The 21609-nt window shown below is 35.3% G+C and overlaps 1 protein-coding gene and 1 long non-coding RNA gene across 2 annotated transcripts; one reads left to right on the top strand and one right to left on the bottom strand.

The window, feature by feature from the left end:
- The first annotated feature begins 954 nt into the window (after positions 1 to 954).
- LOC127848599 (uncharacterized) lies at positions 955 to 5437 on the top strand. Its single transcript, XR_008034592.1, has 2 exons — positions 955 to 1140; positions 4350 to 5437. It is a non-coding gene; the product is annotated as an uncharacterized LOC127848599 (long non-coding RNA).
- Positions 5438 to 11194: 5757 nt separating this feature from the next.
- On the bottom strand, positions 11195 to 21073 carry LOC127848597 (uncharacterized). Its single transcript, XM_052381149.1, has 4 exons — positions 20586 to 21073; positions 14464 to 14609; positions 13346 to 13476; positions 11195 to 12826 (listed from the first exon to the last, which is right to left on the bottom strand). Exons 1-4 carry the CDS (start codon positions 20774 to 20776, stop codon positions 12659 to 12661), a joined length of 636 nt encoding a protein of 211 aa, XP_052237109.1. The 5' UTR covers positions 20777 to 21073; the 3' UTR covers positions 11195 to 12658.
- Between the last annotated feature and the right edge of the window lie 536 nt (positions 21074 to 21609).

The raw sequence follows: 21609 nt of genomic DNA on the forward strand, positions 1-21609 counted from the left end.
CGTTATTACATCGGAGTTTACATTTGCAGGTACCCGTTAAATACGATAATTGTGTAGCAGTAAATTTTTACAATATTTTAAATGTATTTCATTATAAAACACTTAAGTGTTATGTTTAAACTGGTTAATATACATACTTAATAGTTCCTGTTAATCCATTTCGGACAAATGTACGCCTATTTTTTAAATATGTTCAAATGTTTTATTAAAGCAACTGTTAAGTGTTTGGCTTAATATGCCAAGAGATGACACGGAGGTATCATAAATTGTGTTTAATGACCAGACACATGTGGTTAATGACCCCATACTGAGTCATACAAATATAGGTCCCTGGGTTTATGACACCCTGTTTTCTTAGTAATTGTCTGGACGGTATCCGATCATATCGAGATAATCGGTTTGTGATGAAGGGGCAATTAAACAATGGGTGGTTAAACATGCTGAAATAAGGAGTGTCAAAATAAGTGTGAACAATTAAATAAAAACATTTACATGTATCAAGAGGATTTAGTTTATCTGCAACAAGGTAAGTTTTTACGGACATATAGGTTCAAATAGTTTCTTTATGTTGATTACATAAAATCAATCAATTTGTTGTTTGTTTTCGTCCTTATTTGTGTTCATTCATTGGATTCTATTTAATCTGAAAGAATTTCAATTGCTGAGTATTTTGTTGTTCTTAAAAAGGGTCGCGAATATGATTGAAATCTTATCACGATGCGGATCATCAAACGCAAACAAAAGCAGAATGGCCGCAGTGTTGACGGCCAAAATTTGAGGCTGCGCAAACGCGACGTCATTATCGGAATCCCCAAAACCTCCTATACACTTTGTTTATTGTTCAATTCATTTTTGTACTACAAAAAAAGGAAACAATATCGAAGTTACACTGAACAAATACAACATATTTATTTGTCCGCCATCTTGGTTTCGCTAGCGAACTATAGCCAAAGACCTATCAATATACAAAGATTGGTAACATCCATTCAGACCAATAGAAATTATCGGAAATTCGAGCGGCGGAACCGAGATCTAGATCACGTGACATCAATCGAGCAGACGACACCATTTTGAAGCCGAGTCGTGTAAACAATTGCCATCATCGTTATCGTTTTCACACCTGACTTTATTGACTTTAAGGTTAGTATTATCGAATATCAATTAACCACCCATCGCTGTATTGTGTTAATAAGTGTAAACGTCAATAATTAATCAAATTACGATGTAACTGTGCAGATAATTTGGTTATTATATCGCTATATTGAAATACAACGTAGTGGCAAGCGGGTGGGGGAAGGTTTCGCAAATCAGCTTCTTTCGACTAGTTTCCATAGTCATTTACGAAGTAAGCTTAAAACAACTGAAAACTAAAGAATTTCTTGAATGCATTTAACTTAATGTCTTCGCCATAAAAAAAAACTTTGTTTTAAATTTATATAATGTTCGTTTTTCAACTTTTTGTGAAAGAGTATTTAATATAAAAAAAACACACACACAGTACACATCTGTTGATTGTAAATAAAAATTAAACAAATTGCAATATTCAGCTATTTTTTGGATAACAGACAGTAATTTCAAGCATAGGTTTATTTATAGTGAGAATGATTTATTTTTTGTTGTAAAACATATACTTAAAATTTGAGTTAATGTTCTGAAAGTTTTTTTGTGGTTGCAGTTTTTGCATGCGAATACCTCAGAAATAGATTTGCCGCCTTTTTGTATAACTTTGCTGTTTATGGATAGATTTGGTTCATTTTGGACTTATTTCGTTTCATGTTCATATTGCTACATTGGTAGACTAAACTCATAGCACTATATTTAGTACACACTTGAATATCTCTTCTTGTAAGACATATACTTAAATGTTTCGGACATTGAAACATTGAGACGGGAAGACTTCAAAAATAGCATGGACGCCTTTTTGTATAACTCTGCTATTTGTGGATAGATTTGTTTTATTTTGGACTTATTATGTTTCATTTTCATATTGCTACATTGGTAGACTAAACTCTTAGCACTATATTTAATACACACTTTAATATCTCTTCTTGAAAGACATATACTTAAATGTTTCGGACATGTACACATTGAGAAGGGAAGACTTCAAAATTAGCTTGGACGCCTTTTTGTATAGCTTTGCTATTTGTGGATAGATTTGGTTAATTGTAGACTTATTTTGTTTCATTTTCATATTGCTACATTGGTAGACTAAACTCTTAGCACTATATTTAGTATACACTTGAATATCTCTTCTTGTAAGACATATACTTAAATGTTTCGGTCATTGAAACATTGAGAAGGGAAGATTTCAAAAAAAGCATGGACGCCTTTTTGTATAACTCTGCTATTTGTGGATAGATTTGTTTCATTTTGGACTTATTTTGTTTCATTTTCATATTGCTACATTGGTAGACTAAAGTCTTAGCACTATATTTAGTACGCACTTGAATATCTCTTCTTGAAAGACATATACTTAAATGTTTCGGACATGTACACATTGAGAAGGGAAGACTTCAAAATTAGCTTGGACGCCTTTTTGTATAGCTTAACTATTTGTGGATAGATTTGGTTAATTGTAGACTTATTTTGTTTCATTAACATATTGCTACATTGGTAGACTAAACTCATAGCACTATATTTAGTACACACTTGAATATCTCTTCGTGTAAGACATATACTTACATGTTTCGGACATTTACACATTGAGAAGGGAAGACTTCAAAAATAGCTTGGACGCCTTTTTGAATAACTTTGCTATTTGTGGATAGATTTGGTTAATTTTAGCCTTTTTTTGTTTCATTTTCACATTGCTACATTGGTAGACTTAACTCATAGCACTTAATTTAGTGAACACTTGGATATGTCTTCTTGTATTACATATACTCAAATGTTTCGGACATGCATGCGTGTAGTGTCATCCCAGATAAGAATGTTCTGTCCGTACAGGCCAAATAGGGGTGACCATTTTCGCTTTAAAGTAATATTTCGATTATAAAGGAACATCGATCTGGGACGACACTTAACGCACACGCATCAATCTCATTTTTATGAGGTTTCTCTGATATTGTCATAATAAGATTGTTTTGAGCTTGTAAAATGTTTGTTTTACTACAATATGTTTTGCTTATTAAGGACTGAAGGACTTATTTCAATAAAATCGTCTTGAGAATTTTGCGAGTATATTTTGAATAAATGTGCACTTTTACACTCTTTTTAAAGTAAACAAATAACTAAAAAAAAAAAAATCATTTGGCTTTGATCATTGAACCGGAAAAAAACACATCGCGTCTAATGCATAATCGGATAAATAAAACAAACGTCAGCATATGCATGTAACAACATTCGATATGGAGGTAAAAAGTGGATTTAACAGGACACAATAAGAAAGATGGTCTCGCTGGTTCAGTGAACTCTGATCTTCACAAAGATTATAATAAAACCTTTCCAATCAAATACGCCTATTGAAGGTTTTCTTACATTGGCAATCAGCGATTAAAACGAATTTAGTCGAATGAGAAAATAAAATGTTTCTATAAAAGTATTGTTAACAATACCAATACTAAAGTTTTATGGTGCTAAGTGAATAACAATGCATGCATAATTTTAAATGTCAATTCAGCAGACGGTTCATCCAGTGGGTATAATTTCCGATCAAACAGATATTACATGTAAATGAACTATAAAACATAAGTTTCGGACCAGGATAAAAGATCGGCCTTTGAAATGTTAACACTTTATAACAATGTTGATTTTAAATTATATGTTGTGGTTGATCCTCGTAGATTGCATTTTATGATACAATTTACTCTTTATTAAAAGCAACGCTTTGTTATATGGTACGAGCGAATCGGAGCGATAGGTCTTTGCGAAACACCGTTATGGTTTATTGAAATCTATGTTATATTGTTTTAACCTTGGTCAATAGTAAGTTGCGTCAATTGCTTATTCATCAATAATTTACAAGCGCAGGCCTAACCATTAAGTATTTAATAAGTAACCTTTGCTAAAAATCATAAAACGTCAGAATTTCTTCTACAATTATTACTGCAAATATGTTTCTTCTGCTACTGCTGCTTTGCTGCTTCAACTACTACTTCGTCTACTATTTATAAATATTTCTTCTTATGCTTCTGCTAAACATGAAAAACAAAACTGTTTATTGTGAATAAATAAATAAGTTCTGTTCTCATTTTTGTCTAAGAGGATACTAATGTTATTATTACGATTAGTATGTGGACGATTATTATTACATGTTTATACTTCAATTTCTCTCACGCATACTTTATGTTGATGAAACCATATCTGCACATATAATATGAACATTTATATGAACATTTATTTTTTTGCAGGATGCCGCGGAAGAAATGCAGTAAGGACTTTTGTACACAGAAGTACCTATGGAAAAAAACCTAAGGTCACAACCAGCACGGATGAAACAATACCTGCTCTATCGGATGAAACAATACCTGCTCTATCGGATGAAATAAAACCTGCTCTATCGGATGAAACAATACCTGCTATTTCGGGATTGTCAAATGATTCATGTTCTGGCAACAGTCCAACATGTAGTAATGTTTATGTCCAAACCTGTGATGAGGGGAATGACCATGACTACTGTGTTCGTTTAGATGATGATTCAGGGTTACTGAATACAGGATTCTGCTGCGGAAGAAATTTTGTTTCCATCGAAGCACTTTTCCATTACTGACTTAATGTAATTTTCAAACATAGTGTTTTGTTCGGATTGCTTAGCTATCACAGGAATGGGAGAGGTACCCAATATATTGTACATTGGATCTGTTTGAAGATTTTTGAGTGTGCTTTTATACGCAATAGGAAACACTTGCTGGAACCGCTGGTTTTCCGCATCATCAAACTCTTGTTTGCCGCTAGACGGCTGTGAACTCTTTCTGTAGTCTGCAGCTGCAAGAAGTAATTCATATGAATAAACTATATGTATTAGACTTGACCGTATTTATTTTGTTTTAATCCGTACAGATCTTGCAAAGTATCCACGTTGGTCACCTGTTTAACACAAAAATGTTACAGAAATGTTGTTCTTTCATTTTATGAATCTCGTTCTGAGAAAATTGGACATAATGTTTTTGGGTAAATTGTCATTCCAGATTAGCCTGTGCAGTTCATACAGGCTAACCAGGGACGACACTTTCCGCTTATATGACATTTTTCGTTTAAATAAAGTCTCTTCTTATTAAAAAACCAATTTAGGCGTAAAGGGTCGTCCTTGATTAGCCTTGGTGGACTGCACAGGCTAATCTGGGATGAAACTACGCACAAGCATTATGTCCAGTTTTCTCAAAACGCGACTCGTGTAATGAAACAACATTTCTTCAATAAAAGGTATTTCGTTAATTTATTATTAACTGTTGTGTAATGTTGTATGTTGTTAAATATGCTATTAAACTATCAAATAATTTACATGCGTTTTTTTGTTCCTTAATTCTATGCAACGTTTACCCTCGATGCAATTCAGCATGGACACCTTTTAACGTATATAATAATTTGAATTTCTACAGAGAATTTAAACGTGTGCGTAAGGCTACAAAATGCGAAAGAAGCATAGGAAAACGGGGCTTAACAACTTATTTACGTAATTTGTCCGTTTTTCCAAAGTATATTGTTAGGTATTTGTTTTTTCCTGTTTTTCTTACTTTAATGGTCTATTTCCTAAAACAAGAACTCTTTTAATTACCGCTGTTTCGACTTCTGAATTTCAAAGAGATACATGGAAACCCGTTATAGCGTACCTTTGAGATTTTTGTCATGCTTTTTCAAGACGTGACCCCGGAACCCGGAAATACTTTTATACTCCATTTTGCACTCTGGACAAATATAAATTGCAATTTGCTTCCCATTTGAATTATCAATAGCATCTTCGTCTGCTGTATATTCTCCTAATATTTCATCGAGGTCTAAATCATCATCCCATGAAAAAAAATCGGTTTTGTTATATTTTGCCATGTGAATATGTTGTACATGAAAAATGATATGATATTCTTATGTTAAAACTAATACGTTTGTAGGAATGTTGTGTAGGTTAATCCGGGGGTCTGTCCCGGGGTCACGGGGCCTTATTTTGGGAAATCATGTTAAAAAAGGTGCGAAATCTGTCAACCTAATATGCAAGTGCACTAATCAGACACCTGTTGAAGCTACACTGGCCTGCTAACTTCCCGAGATTCTCCTTCAGTAGACGTTCAACTGGCGCCGGTTTTAATCACAGGTGGTTAGCGTGTGGCTATGATATTAATTAGTGAAAACATCATTTTGAATGATAAATAATCATATTATAACGAAAAATTAACTTTTCTGAAAAAAAATATTTCACTATCAAATATATATATAACAAGGTATGCAACTCAAAATCAGCCCAAAACGGGGTGCATCGCTTTGAACAGCCATATCTTCATCAATTTTGCAGCGATTTTCACGATTTCGGTCTTATTCAACGCAGAAATGAATTTCCTTTCTGGAAATGTATATGTCTTGCAATATTTTTACAAATGCTGGGTCAACTTTTAAGAAATAACACGATACACAACACGCATGACCCAGTTGACAGTGATCATGCTGTCTTTAAGACTGAAATCTTCACGGAGTAAAGGGCAACTTCCCTATAAAGTTCGTGTAGTTCGATACCATAATTCAATAAAACGTATGAAAAAACATTATTACCGTTCTTGTCGTTACATTCTGCATCAAGACTAACTGTCCAGCGCCGTTTGAAACCTTTGTTTACATACATTTCAACTAACTGACATTTTAAACATACGAGTGATTTCATTGGTCCAATGCGGAGGTGTGTCTTTACAACTGGAGATTTCATTCATAAAGAATACATGATCACTGTCAACTGGGTCATGCGTGTTGTGTATCGTGTTATTAATTAAAAGTTGACCCAGCATTTGTAAAAATATTGCAAGACATATACATTTCCAGAAAGGAAATTCATTTCTGCGTTGAATAAGACCGAAATCGTGAAAATCGCTGCAAAATTGATGAAGATATGGCTGTTCAAAGCGATGCACCCCGTTTTGGGCTGATTTTGAGTTGCATACCTTGTTATATATATATTTGATAGTGAAATATTTTTTTTCAGACAAGTTGATTTTTCGTTATAATATGATTATTTATCATTCAAAATGATGTTTTCACTAATTAATAGCATAGCCACACGCTAACCACCTGTGGTTTTAATCTAAACTACCGTGAATGCTCCTTCAATATGTCTGAAAAGTGATTTAAATAACAAGAATTTGTAACTACTCGTTTCGTTTTATTACAATATTCTAGGCGTCTTCTTTGTTTAATCTCGGATCTTAAATAAACATGTTTATTAATAGATCAATGAATCTCTACGGAAATATCCACCAATAAACATTGTTTAAGGATAGATCTTTGCTACTAATAACTACAACAATTACTAATGTGTTATAAGATTTTTCTTTTTAGCGTACATACAATATTTCCCGCATGCATGACTGCAAAATTGGACGCTTATTTCACTTAAAACTTTTGAATAAATAATTTTTGATGATATTTTCTTTGAACCGATGAATTAGTGACATTAAAATTAATTAAAGAATTTTATTACCATAAAGATTATGTTTATTACATCGGTCATTTAATTATTTAAAGCAGTATTCTGTACCACCAAAGACACCAGCAACTTACGTTCATTTGATTTGATAACCGTTCATATTTTGCGAATCAATCGACACGTTACTGACGATCTCGTTACAGACGAACTATTCGTTGTACCTAGCCTTAGGCCACGTGACTAAATCTCGTTCCCTCCGGGAGAAAATCCGCGATAACCCGATAACGCTTATCTTTGTATATTGATAGGTCTTTGCTATAGCGAACTACCTCCCGAGAGGGTTCGCTTCGGTTCGCGAACGTTCGCGGCGAACCGAGCGTTCAGTAGCGAACGTTCGCGACCGTTCGCGAACTATAGCGAACGTTCGCTGTAACTGAACGCACTACTGGTGTTGCGTACAAGGTTTGGTCCATTCTATACATAGATGGTGACGTCACTAAGATCGTTTGTTGACACATTATGGTTGGGTCCAGAGTGGTTCAGCACGTAAGGTAGTCGCGAAGACGCAGCGATGACCTGTAAATAAACTCGGACATTCACGCACGAGTGGATCAATCGTAACACTTTGTGCATACTATAGATGCAATTAATCGTCTGCTGATCAACAGTCCACATTGATTCTCCACTAAACCAGCACATTAAAATGAAGCAGAGCTCAAAACTGAAGTATGCACGTACGCCCCGAAACGAATTTTTCACGGAAGTTCAATGTATGTATAACATTGAAAACATACTGGTTCACCTAACCTTTAACTTAAATTCTCTTTACTCATGTTGAAGTTGCCATTAACTCTAGTTTTATGCAGAACATATACGTTACATACGTTAAGTTTTTTTTGAAGGTCTATATTGATTACAGCAATAGTGTTCCTGATTTAACGACTGATTCACATTCTCACAAGAAAAATTAGTACTTAAATATTGTTATCGTGAAGCTCCATAAGACATTTTGAATGACATATTTTAAGTTCAATACAGGCTATGAACTTGTACTAAAAAGTGATTCTTATTGATTAGGTTTATTTATTCCAAACCCAATATTTATCAATGCAATGCATATTAGCTGATTAAACTACCGGTGATCCTTACTAGGATTACATCACAAATAAGCAGGGATCTTTATACACAAGTGCCTAATTAAATCAATGACAAGAGACGGTAACGTATCTGTTTATTTTATCTGTAAGATATAAATCTATGTTATATTCTGAACATAAAAATATTAAAACACATACAAACAGTTTTGACCATTCAATTATGTGACGGAAGCAGCATGTTTTGTACATGTTTGATAAGCAGGGTTTGATTTTGGCATGAACTCTGAAATGATGGATATCATTTTACTATAGTTTTTAATACTTTATACATATTTCAGCTCCAAACATACCAAAACGGTTATTTATGACCTTATACTAAGATATTTTATTATAACAAAACATGTTTTACAGACTTGAAAAGCAGATTTGACCTAGCTTCTAATTAGAAATCAGGAATTGTTGTTAAACAGATGCGTTACTATGAAACAGATACGTTACGAAGAATGGCATAGACTTAAATTAGAAAATTACAGAATATTTCTATTCGATTTTTCTCCATATTATAAATATATCATTAAAATAGTATTTCCTTATTACAGCACATGGATAATCCAACATAAAATAATGGTTATTTGCTAATTTCAACAGAATTTGCAAAAATCTCCAATTGATCTGGTATTCCAGACTCTCGCAGATTCATATTTCCTTCCAGCAAATGAAATGTTGGTCAAAACACCATCCAGCAGTTCTGCTTGACACGTGGCATCTTTGCTGATATATATAGGATCTGGCACGAGTTGTCATATCATACCGTGCAGGAAATTCGTTAGTAAGCTCGCCAAAGGCTCGCTTACTAACAAAATTCCTGAACTCGTTTAATAAAATATGGTATGATATGACAACGAGTGTCAGATCTTTTGTATCACATGCTTTTAAATGAGCAAATAAAATTAATATTTACGCAAACATAAATGATAAATCCCGAATGTTGTTTACATTTCGTGACGTCATTTGACGCATTGCAGCAAAATAACAAAATGCGATTGGTCAATAAACGAAAACTAAGCCAATGAAAACGCTTTAAAATGTTGTATTACACAGGTGTAATATAACAAAATATGTAATGGTTGTATGACATGGGAAACAGGGTATAGCATGTGATAAAAAATCACTTGGACATCGCCATTAGTTATCAAATGAGTTTCAACTAGAAAAAGTCGGTAACGTATCTGTTTACCAAAAATTATATCACATCAGGTGCTCCATAAATACTTGACAGATTTCTCAAATCTGATCAGTTTTGGAAAGAATAAATTTGAAAGTTACTTAGATACGAGACCCAATTTCTATATAATGGTGAGGCAGGGACCCATACAAACAAATTTGTTTGTATAGGTCCCTGGGTGAGGATACATGCTGTATAGTGAAAAAAGGATGGTAACGTATCTGGTCCGATTTTAAAGAATAACACATACTCCTTTGCCTTTAGGACAATGTGCTTGCTTTTCAAAGCATGCAGTATAAGAATTTATTTCTGTATGATGAAATATGATATGATGTGAATTAAAAACATAATTTTAATAATTAGTAGGGTCATGCTATTGTTATTCAGATCTGAATAACAATAGCATGACCCTACTAATTATAACTCTGATGTTTGGTAACGTATCTGTACAGTATTTGAGGGACATGTTTTCAGTTTATTTTATTTGTTTTTTTTTAAATGAGCTATTCTCCAACAATAAAATGCGTTTATTGAGTCATCTAAACTGCATTCAATAATTGTAATGGGTTTCTTCATTTCATGCTTTAGAGAAACAGCAATGTGTGCATAAGGGCTGAGGGACACTACTAAATTGGATTCACAGCACTTTTGCATGGTTGAATTTTCGGATATACGACATGAATAGGATCATTTATTATATGCTTTGAGTACATACTAATACTCTGGTGAAATATAAAGAAATTAACGTGTTTTGCAACAGCAACACATGAAACTATACTCCTGGGACAGAATTAAGTACTATTTGCAGGTTTAATGGAGAATCAATGTCCAGTGAATAATACGCAGGATTGGGTTTAGATAGTGGTAAATACATTTTCAAAACGTGTGTAAACCCCATAAGATCGCTTATACAATGTCAGAAATGCGGTCATTCAACATAATTTTAGAGCTTATAATTGTATAACTCATGCCATGTATATGACGGTTTTGTTGCTGGTCTTGTGCTTTTGCATAGATCTGCTGCTGCTGCTGCTTATGATGACGTTTGCGATGGTGATGATGAAGAAGAAAATAATGATGATTGTGAATGCGGCGGTGATAATAATGATTACGATTACGGTGATGATGTTTAGATGAAGAAGATGATTAAAATTATAATGATGATGATGATGATGATGATGATAATGATGATGATGATGTTGACGACTACTACTACGACGACGACAATGATGATGATGATGATGATGATGATGATGATGATGATGATGACGAGGAGGATGAGGAGGAGAAGTAAAAATAACATAAAACCAGTTTTAAGTATCGCAAAGCTTTTATTTCGTATCTAATATGAAGCTTACGCGAAAATAATGATGCATTTTACTGATGTTTTCATGAACAAATATACAAACAACGTTATTACACAATTTGACTAGATCAACTCATCCGAAATAAAAAAGTGCAACAATCTAAAAGCAATTAAAGCATCTTACAAGTAAAAGCTTAACCGAAGCGTATTGCTAGGATACAATCATAAAACACATATTTCCATCGTTATATTTACAATGAAAGCAGCTTCGGAACAGAGAAAAATACACACATTTTAGAAGTAAGTCTTTGATTATTAATCGCATATAGGTGAATAACACATTTAAATTATAAAATTAGGAAAATGAAAAAATTTGGGAGAAAGCGGTGCAAACTGCAAGATGTTTTCATTGAAGCAAAAGTAGGTGCCCTCTCAACATGCTCACAAAGTGCACATTCGTTTCCGATGCATGAAACAGTTTATATCTAGAACTCTTACGATGTGACACTGAAATGAAATTCCTACATTTCATATACTTTTTTATGAAATTTAATTATGGAAAATGATGACTACCGGGTAGTCGGTAATAATATTATTCAAATAACACAATATGGGCCAATTTTTTAACATACAGTTGTTATAATGATAGCATTCCAACGAATTTAACCTTAAATGATCTTGTGTTTCGGAAAAATGTTTTCTTAGTAAAACGTTAACATATACAAGGTAAGTAACTTCGAAAAGCACAATCTGGTTAACTTACGAAGAGTTGTCGTTCGCTAATTACAATAAAGCGTTGTTTTCTAATTAAACCGCGGCTAAAAATCGGCGGACTCACATAGCACTTATATTTTAAATAAGAGAAAAACATTATTCAATAAATACTCGTAAACTTCAATTCAATATCATTAAATTATGTACAATCTAGTGACCCATGCGTGAAACTAACAACAACGGTCGAATATTGCACTTATTTCTCTGCCACTTGGTAACAAAAATGTTTTATGAGAATTTCACATTGATGAAATAAGTTTTTTATATAAGATGGATAACAATAAACATAATCAAATTTCCAGCGATACCTGGTTCGTCAAAATAACTCAATTTCAAAACTATCTACATTCATGCTTTTCATTAAACATGAATTACGAAATCATCTTACTTGGTGCGGCAAAAGCATCACATATCTTTAAACATAATATCTGTTTTATCTTAGCTGTACATATTAAATATATCTACAGTAGGTAAGTATTTTTTAAATACAAATTGTCTTGTTTTCGAAAAATATATTTTAAATCGCTGTAAATATCGGTATTAGCACCACAATTTTAATCGGATACACCTCTGCATCGTCTTCCCAACAAAATTTTAATGCAATATATTCATTAAAAAAGCTAACGTCCAATACCCTATTAAAATTCAACAACGTATCTACGTATCTAAACAATTAACACTAAAACGATGTCATATTAAAGTTCGTCCTTCTTAGGTCCGCTGAACTCGTCATGCGAGATGACTCCATCTTTGTCCCGGTCTTCATGGTCAAAAATCGTCTGCACGACATTCTTGTGGTCCTCGGAATCCTTGTCCACGGTTTGTCCGTGCTGCTTGGCCTGACTGACTAAGTAGTTGGAAACCTGAAACATCGGTTTGAAACAAAATGTTGATCAATTATTTGTACAATATGCAGGCGATATCTTTTTTCTTGTTTTGCCGTCTAAAACGTAGTTCCACTATTTAAAACAATACAGTTCGCATTAATATTGTAATGTCGATGTCAGATCACAATAAAATCGCAATAATGTTAATATTGTAGTGCATGTACAATGGTTTTTTATGTACATGCGCTCACAGACCTACACCTTTCCTATTCGTAATCAAGTTGAGTTGTGCTACATTCGATATTGTTTTGTTTTATTTAAAGAACAACATGTAACACAGAGATTTGGGAGATATTTGTCATGAAATATCCCTTTAAAGGGGAGAACAACCTGTTTATAGATATAAGTTAAAGCAAAAAGGTTTTGCTTACCATATACCTTTTTTTTGCAAATTGTGAATTATTTGTCTTTAGGCATGAGCAATCAGTGGGTATAATTTCAAAACTTCTATATATTTTACGAAAAGCAGGATTGTTCAACTGATCACGTTGTTACCTCGTCATGAGTAAGGACTTCATCCTTATCGACGTCAATCTGCTTGAAGACGTTCGGGGGCACGGGACCGTCGGCCGTGTGCACAAGCTCAACCTCGAAGACGAGGGTGGAACCAGGGGGAATAGCGTCACCTGAAATAAATGGGGTAAACCGTTAGTTGAGGATGGAACTCGGTAGGGGCATGCGTCGTCTGCAGTAAGGGTAATAAACCGTTAATTGAAGGTGTAGTTTGGTGGAATAGTTTCGCTTGGGGTAGAGGGGTTAAAGTGTTAAAGAGGAGATAATTCGCATTTTAAATAGGGTGTTTAAACCTAGCGACGCACAAAAGAGAGAAAGCCAATGTGATAAGCATCGGGGTCGTGGGGGTCGTTCGGAAGGTGAATATTTTGCCTAGTTATAAATTTCAGATGATTGGGGAATATCATGACGAGGACTGTTATGGCAATTAATCCGACATGAGTGGAATCGGGTTTTTTTGTCTCCTGACAGATTGGTGATGACGTTTTATGATGAGGGTGTAAGCTGTGGAAGAGCGCCGGGATGGGGGGGTGGGGGCTTCGCATGACATTGAGGGGAAAGGTTAAGTATCATGCACAGAATTTGCATGCAGTAGATGGATTGTTGTTCTTTTGTGTTCAGGGCTAGAACACTGATACGATGTAAAGAATAAGAGAAGTAATATCGCTCGCAAACAAGGAGTTTAATTGTAAAAAAATCTGGAGGGTGTAATTTCGGATAAGTAAATTAAGGGAAGATAGCACGACCTCCAAAAGAGGGTTTGAGGGTGGCGATATTTTACAATGGAATAAATTTGCATGGAAAAGACTCGATGAATAAGATTTAAATATATAATTCATGTGCGTTTAGCGTAGTATCAGATTAGCCTGTGCAATGTACACAGGTTAATCAGGGATGACACCTCCCTATGTTATTGTATTTTTCGTGGAACGTAAGTCACTACGTAGCAAAAATCCAGTTCAGGTTGAAAGGGTCGTTCCTGATTAGCCTGTGCGAACTGCACAGGATAATGTGCGATACACTTAACTCAAATGTATTAAGCCCAGTTTTTCCAGATCGAGGCTAATAGAAATATATGAAAAATAAGTCACTTTGCTTACCGGCGCCCTTATCTCCATATGCAAGGTTAGGTGGGATGGTGAGCTTCCGTTTCTCCCCCGGGCACATGTCCAGCAGCCCCTGCTCCCAGCCCTTGATCACCTGACCGATCCCCAACTGGAACTGGAACGGCTGGTTGCGCTCCCATCTGGAAATAGGAGTTACATTGCTATATATGGGCCTTGCTCTGTGAGAGTGATGTTAAAAGGGGCCTTATCGCGTTTTGGTAAATTGACACAATTAAAAAAATGTTTCGGATTCGCAAATTTTCGTTTAAGTTAAGATATTTGTGAGAAAACAGTAATACTGAACATTAACCATGCTCTCAAATATCCATTATATCCATCTATAGACGATTTAAAAACCTGGAAAGTATAAAGCGTTGCAGCGCGAAACAATGATTTGGAGACTTCTGTTGTTGTCGTTACATTTTGTGAAACTACGAGGATTGCTTATATAAAGTATAAAATTATACACACATTGTATGAGCACGGATGGCCGAGTGGTCCAAGCGTTAGACTTATACTCCAGGGATTAGTGATTCGAGCTCTGTTGAGGTTAACTTTTTTATTTTTTTTATTTTATTTTTTTAATGGAGAATTTTAGACCCAATGTTTACATTAATAAATGTAAAGCATTTAATGACACACTTTGATTCATGCCACAATCTGTGAAAAGCCCCCCTTTAATGCATGTGGGTAAAGTGTCGTCACAGTTGCCTGTGCAGTCCGCATATATTTAGTCAATAGTTGGGATATGTGATCGGGTGACCATCTGGATCAGTGGGGAAAAAGCAGTAGTGTATTATCAATAGTTCCACTGTTTCTTCTATTAAAATAGTATTCGAGTATGCTACCAATATTGTAGTTTTTTTATTGTCACAACGTTAAGAAATGACGAGTGAGTGCAATAAATTGTAATAGTTTTATCAAATATGTTCTTCGTTGTATGGAAAGATATTTTGACGAACTTCAAAAACATTTTGTCAAGCTTAAAGAAATTAAAATGTATTATGCAAAGTCTAAACACCGAGGCTCATTCAGGATTACGGTATTTCGGGATTGTCTGAAACAGTTATTTTAAGTCCATATCGGCTATCAGCCTCTTTAAGATAACCACATATGCAAAGCACGCGTTCTGTCGGTTCTCTTATTAATGTATATCGTACTTCTACGGTAATATATACGACATGAATCAGCTTTTTTTAAATGTCGCGCAACAGGGCCTATGCTTAATTAGTTGTGTAAATGTCTTGAAATAAAATGTCATGTCTGGCAAATGAACATGTTGTCATGGAAGACATACGAATTTCGTTTTGATTTTGAACAATTGTCAATTAATGTGATGTGTACTAGTTGTTTACATGCTTCCTTGGAATGATACATTTAAGTTCGTTTAATTGTTGATTGGTGTAATCACGGAGCGTATATTGATCTAGAGTCTGTGGTGTAATTAATAATTAAATTGATACAATAAAATAAAGATTTTATGTCCAAATCAATCAAGTACCTTTGAGACATGAGGTCTAACGTTATTTTGTTTTCGTAAAAAACAAATTAAACAGTAATATACATCAATACCATATATTTGTCCGTATCAGTTAACTGTTAAGTCACACAGCCGCACCGCGGAAAAATCGATTAACTAACATACAACATCAGCTATTTCTCATTTCGGTATTATTGTAATACAAATGTTACAAACATCGGATAAAAAAGTTAGTAATTAATCATAGCATTTTATTTATGAGAAAATGCTTTTTACAATCATACAAACGAGCATAACGATTTGACAATATTCATTCTAACAAATGTAACAGAATAAAATATGGTTAACCCATTTATTCCCAGCGTTTAGAAAAAAAGGCCTTGGCAAACAGCGTAAACCCAGATGAGACGCCGCATGATGCGGCGTCTCGTCATAATATAGAAATAAATATATTAGACATCCCTAATTTTGGAAATAAATTGATCCAATTTAGAAGGATGGGAGAGTCCACTAGGCATAAATGGGTCAGGAATGTTGTGTTTGGAGAGAAGAGAGAGGTGCTCTAAGTTCAGATGAGTCTATCAAAACTTTAATATAAGTTTAGTGTAAACCTATTTAATTTAGCTCGATTGCATAGAACGCCGAAGGCTTAAAACGCTCGCAAGTCCGTTTCCTGTGACTCTGATACACCAGTACACTTTGTCTATTGTGGACATCTAAAGAACGCTCCCATATATCGAACACGTGACCTCCCGATCGCTAGGCGGACACCATATCAATTACACCACTGCGACCTCAATAGTTTAATATTAAGAAGAGACTGTCGTGTTCAAAGTGCTGTACTTTCTAAGAATGTTCCAAAACAATGCTTGTTCGTGATTGATGTGTGATTTTGTTTTCTCTTTTTTTTTGCCTAAGGGTTAAGTAGCTCATATACTGTCGAAATAAGACGTAAACGTCATACAGTCGTAATTTGCCTTAAAACGCCGTTGAGATGTCAAGGTGATACGCGCATGTTAAGTCACGCCGCCCGAAGGTAGCGGTCATCAGGGTCATGATGATATATATCTGACCCCAGGGATTTCTACGATGGTCAGCCATTTTTCATTTATGCATTCAACGTGATTTATTGTATTTAAGTTTGACGGAGAGTCAACAAAGTCATGATGGATTACTTTATGGTGACTTCTAATAAATGCAAATAGTGTATGATATATGGGGCGTAGCAGTTTAAAGCAGTTTAAACTAGAGAAATATCTATTGTAACCAAAAGGCGCGACACCGATGTTTAAAATAGGGAAATATCTAAAGTAACCAAAAGGCGCGACACCGATGTTTAAACTAGGGAAATATCTATAGTAACCAAAAGGCGCGACACCGATGTTTAGACTAGGGAAAGATCTATTGTAACCAAAAGGCGCGACACCGATGTTTAAACTAGGGAAATATCTTTAGCAACCAAAAGGCGCGACACCGATGTTTAAACTAGGGAAATATCTATGGTAACCAAAAGGCGCGACACCGATGTTTAAACTAGGGAAATATCTATGGTAACCAAAAGGCGCGACACCGATGTTTAAACTAGGGAAAATCTATTGTAACCAAAAGGCGCGACACCGATGTTGAAACTAGGGAAATATCTATAGTAACCAAAAGGCGCGACACCGATGTTTAAACTAGGGAAATATCTATTGTAACCAAAAGGCGCGACACCGATGTTTAAAATAGGGAAATATCTAAAGTAACCAAAAGGCGCGACACCGATGTTTAAACTAGGGAAATATCTATAGTAACCAAAAGGCGCGACACCGATGTTTAGACTAGGGAAAGATCTATTGTAACCAAAAGGCGCGACACCGATGTTTAAACTAGGGAAATATCTTTAGCAACCAAAAGGCGCGACACCGATGTTTAAACTAGGGAAATATCTATAGCAACCAAAAGGCGCGACACCGATGTTTAAACTAGGGAAATATCTATAGTAACCAAAAGGCGCGACACCGATGTTTAAACTAGGGAAATATCTATTGTAACCAAAAGGCGCGACACCGATGTTTAAACTAGGGAAATATCTATGGTAACCAAAAGGCGCGACACCGATGTTTAAACTAGGGAAATATCTATGGTAACCAAAAGGCGCGACACCGATGTTTAAACTAGGGAAAATCTATTGTAACCAAAAGGCGCGACACCGATGTTGAAACTAGGGAAATATCTATAGTAACCAAAAGGCGCGACACCGATGTTTAAACTAGGGAAATATCTATTGTAACCAAAAGGCGCGACACCGATGTTTAAAATAGGGAAATATCTAAAGTAACCAAAAGGCGCGACACCGATGTTTAAACTAGGGAAATATCTATAGTAACCAAAAGGCGCGACACCGATGTTTAGACTAGGGAAAGATCTATTGTAACCAAAAGGCGCGACACCGATGTTTAAACTAGGGAAATATCTTTAGCAACCAAAAGGCGCGACACCGATGTTTAAACTAGGGAAATATCTATAGCAACCAAAAGGCGCGACACCGATGTTTAAACTAGGGAAATATCTATGGTAACCAAAAGGCCCGACACCGATGTTTAAACTAGGGAAATATCTATGGTAACCGAAAGGCGCGACACCGATGTTTAAACTAGGGAAAAATCTATTGTAACCAAAAGGCGCGACACCGATGTTGAAACTAGGGAAATATCTATAGTAACCAAAAGGCGCGACACCGATGTTTAAACTAAGGAAATATCTATGGTAACCAAAAGGCGCGACACCGATGTTTAAACTAGGGAAATATCTATGGTAACCAAATGGCGCGACACCGATGTGTTAAAACTAGGGAAAGATCTATGGTATTCAAAAGGCGCGACACCGATGTTTAAACTAGGGAAATATCTATGGTAACAAAAAGGCGCGACACCGATGTTTAAACTAGGGAAATATCTATGGTAACCAAAAGGCGCGACACCGATGTTTAAACTAGGGAAAGATCTATTGTAACCAAAAGGTACAAGGTGCTGCTAAAAGGATCAAGATGGGAAGCCGCACGAGTCTGATAACATTTTCTTATTATTTGCATACTCATATGAAGTTTTTAGTATAACACTTGTTTTTAAAGTTTGTAAGCATTTCTTTACATTTGACATGAACTTGATTACAAAAATACAGTAAAGAACAACAATTAAAAATTTGTATGTGATGATCGGTAAAAACGGGCAGGACGGAGATTTTTAGCGCATAACAGAGCAGGACCTAGCACGCTGTTATTTCACACTATATCTTTGACTTCTAATATGCATGACGATTAAAGGGGCCTTTTCACAGATTTTGGCATGTTTTGAAGTTTGTCATTAATTGCTTTATATTGATAAATGTAAACATTGGAGCTAAAAAGCTCCAGTAAAAAATCGAGAATAAAATTAATAAAAGGAAAAAAAGTAGACCGCATAAGGGCTCGAACCAGTGACCCCCGGAGTCCTGGAGTAAAAACCAATTAGACCGCTCGCCCATCCTGCCAAGTATGTATGAAAGACGTTTTTTATACTTTATATAAGCAATCTTCGTAGTTTCACAAAATTCAACGACAACAGAACTGTCCAAATTATTCAATTGTTTCGCGTTGCAACGCTTTATAATTGTAAGGTTTTAAAATCGTCAAAAGATTCATATAATGGCTATATCAGACCATGGTTAATGTTAAGTATTACTGTTTCCTCACAAATATCATAACTAAAACGAAAATTTGCGATTCTGTAACAACTTTTTTCAATGTTGTCAATTAACCAATACGTGAAAAGATCCCTTTAATATCACCGCCATCAAAGTAAATGTTAAAGCTTTTTCTACTTTTGTTATTTACATCTTCCTTATTTAAACACATCAATGTATGAAGGCAATCAATAGAATGGCCCTATAAATACACATTAATAACCGACGATAACCTCTCATAAATATCGCTGCAAGAGTTGTGAAACATCAAGATAATCTCGCGTTAGAAGGGTCACAGCTGTTACCGTTCCGCAACTGTTGCTAATGATAACAGAAACTTTATTCCGCGATATCAAATAATTATGCGCCAATACCTTATAACAAGTGCAATTATGTAAAAGTCATGGGAACCGTTAAACGTGTGTGGTAATTCATATCCATCATGACTTCATACCGTTTATTTTGCTACTCATGTAATCGTTAAATGTGTCACGAAAGTTGATAGTAATTTCTTCATGCTTTGTCGTTTTTTCACTAATGATAACCATGTTCACGCGCTAACTGCATGTGATTGTATGCAACACAATATCCCATAGCCACACATTCAGCAAAGATATCGCAATAATACATTATGACCATATTCCCAAAAAGTACCACATTAATCAAAAGTATCGCACGAATTCATAGCATCATAATAAATTATTAAGCAAAAGTACAACATTAATCAAAAGTACCTCTTGAATCCATAGTACCACATTTGGCAAAAGTAGTACAAGAATCAACAGTATAAACTTAAAGGAAGACCTAAATAAGAAATATTATAACAATGCATACGAAAAGAATCGTAGTTAACATAAGTGATCAGACGTTTTAGCGTTCATCAATGCTAAATTGACGGAAACGAGTACGTAGAACTGTAACGTACGTCACTTACGTGCTATCGAACTGTGTGCCGTTGTCCAGCGCCCCGACGTAGTGCATGGTCACAAGGTCGTGTCTCTGCGTCTTCCGGGAGCACTTCTCGACGGCGTGTGTGACCTCGATCTTGAGCTCCCCGTCGGCAGCAGCAACCAACGCCGTCGCCGCCAAAAAGCATCCCGCAAACAGAAGTAAACAATTCGCCATTGTTATAGAAGTTATTGTATTAAAATTTTCGAAGTTGCTGTTTCAGTTGATGAAGAAACTAATCTCGTTTGGACTTAGCCTGTGCACAAATCGCCGTCACACTATATACGAGCGCAAGATGATCACAAAAAGCCGGTGGTGGCACTTATCTCCGTTTCTCACATATGTTACTAAGTCGTCGTAATGAATGACTGTTAAATATGATAAGAATACGTTGACTTCTACGTGGCACACATGAGTCGATTTCTTATTGGCTAAGGCTACGGGACAATTAAGTTGTCAGACATCGGCGAAACGCCGATCCCCAAGTGACACTGTGTTGCTTGAAGGATTGTCACTTCGGCGAAAACGAACGATGTCTTCCGATGCCGTTCGTAAATTCCGGAAAACGCTATCACGCATCACTGGTTACGTTAACGTCATTTTATGGCGTTATTTAACGTCGATGTGGTGACATACAGCTATCTGTTTCTGGTTTCTGATTGAAATTGTCTTTAAACTATACGTATGGTGCAAGTCCTCATTAATCACCATGATTAAGATGGCATTGAAACAGCGAAGTTAAAACGTCGACAGTTAAAAGAAAAGTGTTTTATAGTGTTACCTGTACGGCTGTTATGCTACACAACACAACCAGTGAACACAATCTTTATATAAATATTAAGAAGACGCGTAGTAGCATGACCTCTCGCACATACCAAATGACTGCTGCATAAACAACTTCCTTTAAATGGGCCTTTGGTAAATTGACAAAATTGAGAGAAAAAAGTTTCAGATTCGCAAATTTTCCTTGAAGTTATGATATTTGTGAGGAAACAGTAAAACTGAACATT

Source organism: Dreissena polymorpha, chromosome 10 (assembly GCF_020536995.1).
Source record: "Dreissena polymorpha isolate Duluth1 chromosome 10, UMN_Dpol_1.0, whole genome shotgun sequence".
Taxonomy (NCBI): domain Eukaryota; kingdom Metazoa; phylum Mollusca; class Bivalvia; order Myida; family Dreissenidae; genus Dreissena; species Dreissena polymorpha.